General features: G+C 37.1%; 1 protein-coding gene across 3 annotated transcripts in view; it reads left to right on the forward strand.

The window, feature by feature from the left end:
- Positions 1-12,074, forward strand: part of NETO1 (neuropilin and tolloid like 1) — a 62,192-nt gene that overhangs the window by 34,825 nt on the left and 15,293 nt on the right. For all 3 annotated transcript variants that reach the window (XM_058811784.1, XM_058811791.1, XM_058811800.1), the window contains exon 7: positions 10,485-10,713. In XM_058811784.1, the coding sequence (XP_058667767.1) occupies positions 10,485-10,713 (229 nt within the window). The remainder of the gene's footprint in view (positions 1-10,484; positions 10,714-12,074) is intronic.

Raw genomic sequence — 12,074 nt, forward strand, 5'->3', positions numbered from 1 at the left:
TTCTCTTCAGGAAAGATTTTCAGAAGAGAAAAAATCATTAGTATCAGCACTTTTGTATTGGGAAAGTGTAGGAAAAGAATTGGCTTGTAAAGACTACAGATAAATGATTTCCAGAATATACTTTCATCTTATAACACTTTTTTTTTACTTTTGGATAAAATTAATATTGATAGAGGTTTTCAATTAAGTAGATGAGCTTCCCATTTTGCTGCATTAAGTAGTGATATGGAATTATTGGACTGATGAATGATTATTCCATGTGTTATAGGCAGTTTATATTCATTCAGCGTAAATCCCAGTATCGATACAAACTTCAGGAAGAACAGGTGAAGGGCAGCTCTGCCGATAAGGTTTTGGGGATTCTGGTGGATAAGAGGCTGAACATGCCCCAGAAATGTGCACATCCAGCCCAGAAAGCCAATTGTGTCCTGGGCTGCATCAAAAGCAATGTCATCAACAGGGTGAGGGAGGAGATTCTGCTGCTCCGCTCTGGTGAGACCCCGCCTGCAGTGCTGCATCAGCTCTGGGGTCCTCAGCACAAAAATTGACCTCTTGGCCAATGTCTCCAGAGGAGAACCACAAAAATAGTCAGAGGAATGGAGAATCTCTCCAGTGAGGAAAAGCTAAGAGATGAAAGTTTGTTCTGTCCAGAGAAGAGAAGACTGGGAAGACCTTATAGCAGCCTTCCAGTAGTAAGGGGGAGCCTTTAAGGAAAAAGGGGACAAGTATTTTAACAGCAGTGGTAAGACAAGGTGCTTTAACCTAGAAAAGGGGACATTTGGATTAGATATGAGGATGATATTTTTACACTGAAGGTTCTGAAATGCTGGATCATATTGCTCTGAGAGTTGGTCGATGACCATCCATGGAAACATTCAAGGCCAGGTTGGATGGGGTTCTGAGCAACTGGATTTAGTTGAAAACATCCTTGCTTATGACAGGGAAGTTGGACCATTTGACCTTTATACATCCCTTCAAATTTAAACTATTCTATGATGCATTTAGGTATTAGTAGAAGGAAAGCAGACAAACAGAGAATTATTGTTAGAATCAGCACAGTTAATTAAGCCAATAGCATTTCCATTTCCCTATGGTTATGGTTGATCCTATAATGTAATTGTGATATTCTTACTTGGTCTTACTCTGAAGTTCTATATGATTCATAGCCCTGCTAAAATCACAATTTTACTTACCTGTAGTATTTATCCATATTTCAATTCTAAAATAAAACTCCAAACAAGGTATTTATGTAACTGAAAATACATTGTGTATCAGAAGAATACGAAACTACTACTCTTAGTAGAAGGCTAAAAATAAAGTTCATTAATTCTTCATAAACTTCCATATCTACATTTAGTTTTGTTGCATTCCAAAGAGCATATCCTAGCTGAAGGGCACCTGGAATGGAGAGCAACAAGGAAGTTTTAGAAAAATGAAGTAATACTGAATATTATTTAATGTCATCTAGAAATTATGTGAATGAGAGTAATATAATGCAATAACAGGCTCTTACAAGGAAAAGGAAATGCTGTGATGCCCATGTCTGTAAGATAACTCAGGGCCCCACACTCTGGAAGAAAGTTTCAGGTTAAATACGAAAGAAGAAAATTCAAACATCAGGGAGGGCTGATTGGTTCACTGGCATTGTTAGTGGTCTGAAAGTGCAGGTTGGATAACAACCTGTGACAAATGAGAGAAACATTAATAATCCTCCCTTTAGGCAGAGGGCTGGACTGGGTCATCTCTTGATGGATCCTGCTGTTCCCATCTTACAGAATTACCTGCTTGGAGAGATTGAGCAATATAAAAGTATATAAATCAGTATTTCCTAATGTGGAGTTGAAATGTTTCACAGCAAGCTAGGGAAAAAAAAAGATTTTTCAAGGCTAGATCCATCTTTGGGGGGTAAGTCCAGTGGTTTTTCAAACAGATGTATTTATGTACACACAGAAAAGTATATACATGTATACATGCACACCCAGTTATGGTTTCATCACAATGGGACAAGTTGAAAAATATACAGATATTAAGGGAGGAGGGACAGGTGGATGAATTTTTAAGAACTTTATATGAAGTCAGGTTTATGATAAGATTATTTATGGGTCTGATTCAATTGAATTGGAATCTGCTGTCCATTTTTTACAGTCAGCTTCCTTTGTCCCTACCTAACCTTGAATCAATGACATATTCAGTACAGTGACTTAATGACATCATTTTAATTTATGTCAGTTTGCACCTATGAAAACAAGCTCTCCTGCTAAGAACAGTGAGAACTACGCAGACGTCTTTAAACCCACACGTTCCTGTACCCTGGGCTGCACAGTTTGTTACTGGGAATTATGCCTAAAAGGCAAGAGTTTCTCGGAGAGAATTTGTGTTGGATTTTTTCATCTTCAGTTACTTAATTAAACTGTGCCAGAATGTGAGTTGCTTGCAATTTCATTTGGCGTAAGCTCATCCAGTCTAAACTGTCTGCAGAAGCAAGATGCAAGTGCTTCCCTTGGTTTCCAATTCCAGATTCCAGCCAAGTCTGAGCTCAATATATGAACAATGAGATCAGCCAGGAAGTATGTACTTGAGGTCTCTAAGCTTGAGCTTCAAACTGGCAGTCTGGGTCAAATGCTTCTATCCTCAGTGCTCTGGAATGGGACAGAGAGCAAAAAATTTGTTGCACACCCTTAAAATAGAGACACCATTAATTACCTTATATCACACACACACAGAAAAATAAATCTGAAATGCATGAAGAAACCAAACCTTCTCTTAAGTGCAGAAGGCAGTCTGAACACAACTTATATGCAGAGCTAGAGTCTTATATAGTGAAAGTGACTAGTTGTAAATTCTGTGTTTCTTGTAATCATTCAAAGTCAGTTCCTGCTGAGTAAGATAGCTGTGAGTTTTGAGTGGAATAACACTACGGTTCTGCACTTCATGTTGAATGTGACGGCAATTAATATTCAGAGCAAGAATGGAAAATTAAAAAGAGAGCTGCTGACTGAAAGTGCTAACCCATCCAGAACAACAAAGTTCTGGAGGGATTTCCTGATCTGAAAATTTGTTAGTGTAGAACAAAGCCCAAAGAAGGAAGTCTATAAGGTTATTGCGCAGTGATTTGAAAAATTTTTGGGACATCATTCTCTGCAAGACGTGGATACACAAAGATTTTGTATTTAGGACTAGAAAAAAAGAAATTCTTGCTTTCTGTTAAGGGTGAAGTATTGGAGGATAGTGTTTTTCAACACTGTGTTTTTCAAGTGTTTTTCTATGTTGGATGGGTCAGCATAGTTTGACAAAGCCCCCAGGAAGACAGAACCATGTTTGTGCTTTCTTTGGTGGGCAACTTTCCCAGCAAGGTACCTTTGTGTCATGCCTGTTTTTTGAGAGGCTCTGTAGAAAAAATAACACAGCAGAACTTGATAGTAAGAGTAATAAAATATTTACAAATATGATATTCTTATGTTGGGAAAAAAACCAAACCAGTAAGCAGTGCTATAAGAAACACCATTTATTATCAGATGCTCTGGGCACCTCAGGAAACAGCACCAAAACAGGAATTAATTTGAATCTAGTCCAGTGGAAATAATCTGCTCTGGAGGAATAAGTTAGAAGTACATTTAGACTGAATAAATAGTGGGAGTAGCCTCTTTATTTGCACCATGAGAAATAAAATGAAGTTATAAGGTAGTTAGACAAAATGGTGTCTGATTCTCTTGCCCAACCTAAACTGTGCTATACTGGACAAAGGTTATAGCACACGAGATTTAACACAAGAGACTAAGGAAACCCAAAGCATCAATTAATGAGTGTCTAGATTTGGCACATCATGGCAGCATTCTTAACCCTGAGCTGCCAGGCAGTGGTGGCATCTGTTTCAAGCAAATTCAATTGCTTGAGCCACGGGGCTGCAGTGGGAAGGGGATGCACAGCACATGGGAGGGGGCCAGGATGAGAGAGGCCACAGTGCCAGGACATGACAAATGAGACTGGGACAGGCCTGGCCATGGCGGCTGGGCTTGCCCAGGCAGTGGGGCCTGCCCAAACACAAGGGGGCCAATATAGCTTGGCAGGGCTGGGGTGGTGAGGAATGAGGCTGGGAGCAGGGCAGTGGGACCCAGTGTGATCAAGACACTTGTATATTTACTAAGGGTTTGCACTGCTACCTGGCATGCTCCTGACCCAATGGAGGGATGACTCTTTGCATCCAGGTGCCTGCCTTCATAGGGAGTGCAGTCTGGAGAGAGACTGGGCTGTTATATATGCATTTCCTAGGCAGTCAGGAGGAAACATCAGGTGAAGGAAATTGCAGAGCTGTGAGTGAGTCTGTTTGAACTGATCTGACTAAACCAAAACATTTGCTGCTCTCCCATGTGAAGTGGAAATTTGTACTCTTAGATGAGAGGCCTGTAAGACAAGCAGTTTAAGCTGTTGGCACTGGAAGACTAAGATGCACTAATTTTTGGAGGCTTCTTAATCAGTTGTAGAAGAGAAGCTTTAAGTAGTGCACTAAAACTTAATAAGAGCCATCTGAGTGGTGATTCTTGAAATGTTAGAGAAAAATAAAATTTAAAGGCTGAATAACCTAACAGCCAGAGATACTTTTGCAAACTTTAGATGATCTACTTCTTTGAAGAAACTCTGAAGCTTACTAACCCACAGATAATGCAAAAACCATTATTATTTTAATTTTTTAAAGTACAGCATTATACTTTTAAATTATATATAAAAGTATTATAATATATATTTATATATAATAATAAAAATTATTATTATAATTTTTAAAAGTATGTGTATATGGTGAGTACAAGGTGAAAAAATTATGTTTAAACAAGTAGAAAATATTGTTTACCTACATTAAACTAATAAAATCCCTTATGTGAAATAGTTTTCTGAGATGAAGGTGCAATACAAGTACATGTTTGGAATCATGTATATAGAATCTCTGCTATGAAAGCATGTCAATGCACATGCCAGAGTAACACTGTCAAAACCCCCACTTTTAAATCACCATTGATCTATTCCATTCAGGTATAGAAATATAATGAAACTCAGCATCCTCAAACCAAACAGCTATTAAGAAATGTAATTTTGAAAAGGTATTAAAGAAAGTAATAAAATGTCTGTCAAAGAGAACAGCAGAATCAGGATTTGATTTCCTGTTTTCAGTGTTAAAAAGCAGAATAGTTCCAAGGAGTTGTAAATATTGCTCACTTGTGAGCATTTTTGGACTGTAAAAGAAAAAAATGAGGATGACTTGACAGAGTAAGTGTCAACTATTGGACAGTCACAGAAGTTTGAAGAAACAAATAGGACAAAGCAAAGAAATCCAGGGTTTTACCTGTCTAGAAAAACTGGTGTTCTGATATGTGAGCCTTGGCTGTGAATCCCAGTATCTTAGAAGGACCATATAAAATTGTCATCTTTGACAGACAGTATTCTCCAAGCTCCAGAACAGAAGAAAATATGAGGTATGGAGCTCTCTGTTTGTACAACATGGTCCCAGACTAGTAACAGAAAGACCAAAAATGTAGAATAATCCCCCAAAATAACGAACAAAAATGCAATAGATCGTTTGTTATCAACACTTTTGCACTGAAGTAAGGCTGATTGAAAAAAAAAAAAATAGCATCCAAGCCATAGGACAGACCATTTCAGGTGACAAATTCAAGCCTCATTCGTAACATGCTTTTTAGGCTGGTGTACTTGGTGTCTGGTTGCCTTGAAGGAGTTCAATTAATGTTGCACAATCTGCTTTAAAAAAACTGTGTTTCCCAGGCCTAAATACTGGAGGAATCATCTTGAAAGTACTTTGTTAATCACACAGAGCTGAAAAAGATGCAGAATAAAGTAGGTGTCGTGACTTACCACTGAGCAACGGGACAATTTAACCCAGTCCCGTGCTTACAAGTGAATTGACTGAACCAAGAAGGAGAGTGTGTGAAATCTGGACATTACACTAGGATGAAGAGGAAGTTCTTTTCTTATGTTTAAATTACTTTTGGCAGATGAATGATGGCTTTTTGTTTGGTTTGGTTTAAGGCGACTGAGTGTCTCTGCAGATATATTGAGTCTGATATGCTGGGATATGGTTTGAAGCTTTTCCTGACTGGCCTGATCAATCATGTTGTCATCCCTAACCTTCAGTGATTGATTAAAAAGCAGAACTCATCAGAAGTGATTCACTATGAGGAGATTATAATCTGACTATTTTACTGAGGTGATATATTATTCATAGTTTACAATAATCTTGCAGGTTTTTTCCGAGTATGTTCAGTCAGAGATTTTTGTTGTTTTCAAATTTAAATGAAAATAAATAGTAAAACTTTCCCACTGTTTCCTTTTTTGATTATTATTTATGGTGACCAAACAAAACTTACAGGCGACAAGAGAATTATTTAAAATATTATGTGACTGAGTGTAATATGACACAGTTGCAGTGAGGCTTTATCAGTTTTGTTGCTAATGACATTGGCATTTGCAGTGACATCTCAAAACTCAGTTAATCTAATACTTGAGCAGCCCCCTCTCCTAAGTAATGTGGAGCTGATGACTTGACAAAAATGTCTTATTAAAACTTTGCAGCAAAAATGTGAAAGAAGATATGGCAGTTATGCTTCTTTCAAATAAAATGTTCTCTTCAGCAAGAATGCCTCGACTATGCTAATATAACGTGTCAGTATCTATGGAAATGCTCATTCCAAAAGCTTATATTGGCATCAATGAAAAAATGCTTAATGAAGGCAGATGGTGGTGTTTGAGTCTGTGACCTTTGGTTTAGTTCATTTTCTTTCAGGGGAACAAAGTTTCTTATCCACTGATGGTAGAAGTAATGGCTAAGAACTCTGTAAATGAAATAACCAGTAATATTGATAATTTTTCTCTCACTTTCTGATCCATTTGTTTTAGTGAAATCCACATATCAGCAAAAACAATGAGAATATTTCTCTGATTTCAAAAAAGCTATGTACAGGGAACATTTTGCATTAAATAAGAGTTTGTCATATAATCAGTTTTATTCTTTCCCTGGGGAACTCAATTTATTATTAGTCATTTTCTTCTGCCAGTGTGGGTCTTACAGCCAGTGACAGGAACAATGGCAAATATATAGCAATGAAACCATACAAGTTGGCAGAGGCGTGCAGATGCAATTAAATTATTCCAGCTCTTTAAAATAAAATCTGATCCAATATCAGGTTGTCAGTTTGTGTAATCAGTTTCCAGCTTTTAAAAATACACTGCAGTCTTAAGCTAAAGGTCTGATTCAAAAAAATAGATTGAAATATACCCCCTGATTTCAGGGTGAGCTGTACAAAGTCCTCAATATTTTATATAAAGTACTAGGAGGGGTCATCTCCAAAGACAATGAAAATGAAGCTCCAACTCACCTCAGAATATCAGTAGCTTATTTTCTCTAATTAATGAAACTTCATGGCACTGGAGAAAGTGGCATCTTTCTTCTACAGGCTAGACATATATTTCTAAGTCAAATATTTCTTTCTAGTGGTTCCATTTCCTATCAGGTCTATATACGTTACGGTGTTGGCTGAATTTCCCACACAGAGGAATGAACAGGTATGACTGACAGCAGAATTCAGGCTTGGGAAAAATGGAAGGTTTTGGCTTCTTCCCCTGGAAGACTCAAAACAAAATGCTGAGTTATTATTCTCTTGATTCCTTTTCAGTATTTATGACTGCTACTCTAAGAAATGCTTTACTATTTTATAAGGCTGGTATGCCTCCAGAAACTAAAGAATGTCAAATGATAAGCCCATAGAAATAAGATTTTATCTGTGCTGCTATATGAACAGTGTTTTTGAACAGATCAGGAATAATTGATGAATGCTGGAAATTGCTGGGAGAGCTGATATTTTGTAACCGCAGTGAGGATTAGCACACATTTCTTGTAAGAATGAAAACTCATAAAAATTACATCTCCATGCTGAAATGGGGTACCCTTTAAAAGAAATACATGTGCTTATATATATGCACATGCAATTGTACATATAAATGCATATATAAAAGGCAACAGGATAGAAATAGAGAACATGTGAACAAGTGTGCAAGGCCTTTCACCCAGTAGGTATAGTTTTATCATTTTTCTGCTGTCAGATTAATGTAATATTTTTTGCTGGAGTAAATATGAGCTTCCCTGAAGAGGGGAATAGACAAAAATGTGATGTGTTACATTGCAGTATAACTTTGTGGTCTGTCATATACATATATATATATATATATGGCATATAAATATAAATGGTGTACATATGATAGGCATATGCAGACAGTAAAGTAATGATTCATGACAAAGCATGTTGCAAGCCCTCTGTTCTTTGAGAATAATCTATCTGACTCATTTCTCTTCCTGGGAAACAGTCATATGTATGCAATAATGCCTATAATCATTGCAGGAAAATTTCATTGCATTACCTGTGACAAGGCTGGCAGGCACTGGGACACCTGTCTGAAGCAGAGTGCTTCACTTAAGTGAGAAAAGAAAAGCAAGGGGCACACTTATTTCCCTGAGTGATGCAGAGATGTACTCTGGGCTGTCTCAGCAGCTGCCCATGAGAGGCTGGCACCAGGGTTGCACAGTACCTGTTGCACCCCTCCTTGAGAAGGAGGATCTGGTGTCTGGGACACAGAAGCAGCTCTCTGGTGTTCCCAAATTTGGTCAGTTGCTGGGTGTTGGTATCATGACCCTGTCTATTCCCATACCTCCCTCTCCCTTGTGAGATTCCCCCATGTGGGATCTTTCTCTCTCAGCACAGTAGTGTGTATCATTTCACTGTTTTACTGAACAAACAGTAATTGAAGTGAAAAACACTGTAAAGACTATACCTTGATATAAGATATTTCCATCTCCCTACGTCTTTGTGCATCTCTGTTAGTTGCTCCATTTTGTAGAGACTAGCACAATAGATTCCTTAATTTATGGTATGCAAACTCCAGGATACATGGGGAAAGTAAAGTAGACTTATCTGCACTTTAATTGAAATATATTCCTCTGAACTTTTCTGGAAGATGGAAATGATGGAATATGAGTAAGAATCACTGTAAGAGTAACAGATTAAGGAAAAAAAAAGTGCTGTTGGTATACCTAATTTCATTGGCTAGTTAAAATTTGTCACAGCTATTTTTTTCAGAGGGACATTTATGCAAAGCATAACAAGGAATGAAAATATACAATAATAAAATACCTGAAAAGGCCCATTAAAAAATCTGGGCTATTATTAAACTGTAGCAGACTGCTTGAGAGCATATAATTCTTAAGCCATAAGAGTTTTAATATATTAATGAGGTGAAATTATGAGGCTTGTTGCTACTAGGATATGCACTGCTTGTGAACTTTCTGCAAAAGCAGAGGAGCTTATAAAACATTTGTTTTTTGCATATGAAAAATAACTAAAGTCAATAAAATTGTTTGGAAATAAGTATATTCGATGTCTAATACAGTGAAGCTTCTTTTTTTAGTAATTTTTTCAAGTGAAGATGCATACAGCTCTATGCTGTGTATGCTTATTGACTTTTTATACAATTTCTGGCCTAATTCACCTTTCTGTATCATTCTCTTGAAATCTGAGGAGGACCCTTGGCAGCTTGATTATGTATCATGTATCTATTGAAAATAGTACTTCTCTGTGAATTGAATATTTGATGTTGCTTTTATAATCAATTGCTTTTAAAATTGGTGGTTTACCCTAAAGTCCTTATACACTTGAATATGAAATAATAGTCTTTTATCCTCACCCCTGTTTCTTTTTAGGTAGTTTTAAAGAATTCTTTGCAAAGGGCAGTGTATCTTTTACATTGTGAGACAATTAACTTGTATGCAAGAGACATAAGTTTCTAGGAGTTTACACAAAATATGCTTGATTTCAATCCACTTAAATTATAAAATGTATACCATAATGCTTTGTTTAGAAGAGCTGAGATGGTGGCCAGATCCTTGAGGAAACCTAAAAAGATTAACGATGGAGTTTTGCCTGGCTCTTAGATTCTCACTTCCTGAATCAGTGTAGCAGAAACTTATAAGATGACACATTGACTCTGGGGAGGGAGCAGCAATGATTTGCCTTATTATTTCACATGTCAGTCATGTAATAGAGCAATACTGTGCCAAGCAGTAAAAGAAGAAATTTCTAGCTTATCTATCCTTCAGCTTGAAGAATCATTGCACACAGTTCTGAAAAAAAAAGTATGTATTTGCAAATTAGGACCTTACTGTAGGTAAGAACAAAGAAATATCTAGATCTTCTCAGACATTCTACTTGGAAGCAAGACAAAATACCAGGAAGTAGAAACAGTGCTCAGTTTGCATATTAATGGCCTTCTGAAGAAGTGCCCTGCGGATCACCAGCTCCAGAAAAATTATTTTGAGTGAATTGCTATGTACTCTTTCTCCTTCAAATGTAGAGCAAAGTTGCTTAATGTTTTTTCAGTCATTCTCAAATGTCTGTACATGTTCCCTTTGTTGTTTGATTGATTTATAGATCTATTTGCGATTTTTGGACTACGAGATGCAGAATTCCAACGAATGCAAAAGGAATTTTGTAGCAGTGTATGACGGAAGCAGCTCGGTGGAGGATTTGAAGGCAAAGTTTTGCAGCACAGTTGCTAATGATGTGATGCTGAGGACAGGCCTGGGTGTAATCCGCATGTGGGCAGATGAAGGCAGTCGAAACAGCCGATTCCAGATGCTCTTCACATCTTTCCAAGAACGTAAGACCCTAATCAATGCATCTTCCTTTCAGTTTGTTCAATGATACAAGTCCCAAAATCTGTTAATATTTTCTTCATGCAGAGCAGACACTGAAGTATGTTGCCAAACAAGCTATATAAATATTTAACCAGTTCTTATTCCAAGCATTTGTAGTGAGTAATATTTTTTAATGCAGCAGACAGACCACAAGATTCAAAACCAAGAAAGCAGGTACAAGTGGTCATGACCTGTCCAGTCATATAACTGTGACTTTTGTCTGATCCTCAAGCTACATGAAAGTTTTTCCTTACACAAGATGGAAAATAATATAACTCTGAAAGTTTTTATCAAGTCAGATCATTTTCTCTGAATTTGGTTTTTTAGATCTCATTATGATATGCATTTGAAGAATACCTTATGATTATTTTAGCACAAGTAGTGGGTGTGTGCGTATAGCAGTGAACATATGTGTCAGATATTGTTAAGCAAAGAGTTTAGGGTTTTTTTGTAGCAACAAAAGCTTTCTAAAATCCTTTCATATTTTGGTTAATATTCTCTTCATGTGCCTTACTTGTGTTAATATTTTATATGACATCTGGACTCAGATAATAAGCAATATAACCTGTAAAAGAAACAAAATGTAGTTCTAGCCAGTTTAAGAAAAGAAACAATCAAATCACAAAAATCCCTCAACAAAACCCAATAGCTCCAATCACTGAAAACTATTGACCCAGATAATCCTGTGAAAGCCCTGTGAGAGATATCTATTTGTTTCCTTTGATAGGAATAATACATATTTGGCCTCTTTAGAAAGGTGCATTTATTTTCACGTGCTGGTTCGTGTTAATTTTTATGTGTTTTTGGTTTGTGTATCGTGTGTCTGACAGAAAGAAAGATTTCTTTGTGACTGTCAGTGGTTGGAATGAAGGCTCAACCCACCAAACACATTCTTCATCTGTATTCTATGTGTGTGTACCCTGCAATGAGGCAACGAGTCTCTGTTGAGAACAGGCTCCGTAATTCCTTAATTATGGCTCTGATTAAAAAATTTCTGACATTTTACATGCCTGAAACTGCATGCACCACTGTACTCTCACACTCAAAGCCTTAGGGTGGATTATATTGTTCTTGCCTGCAAACCAGGCTGGGGTCCAAAAGACATTGAGAACCCTTGGTTGAGATATATTGCCCTTTTCTCATTTCTGCAACTGGAGATGTCTTGAATATTCAAGATCTGATTCATTTTTTTCACAAGGCATCTTGATCTGTTACCTTAGAAACAACTGCATAGACACTGGAGGTTCACGGCATATAAAAAGCTGGAGAATGAAGCACTATGATGACTAACTTGAACTGAAGGTTTGAATAAGTGTATGTTTGC

Source organism: Ammospiza caudacuta, chromosome 1 (assembly GCF_027887145.1).
Source record: "Ammospiza caudacuta isolate bAmmCau1 chromosome 1, bAmmCau1.pri, whole genome shotgun sequence".
Taxonomy (NCBI): domain Eukaryota; kingdom Metazoa; phylum Chordata; class Aves; order Passeriformes; family Passerellidae; genus Ammospiza; species Ammospiza caudacuta.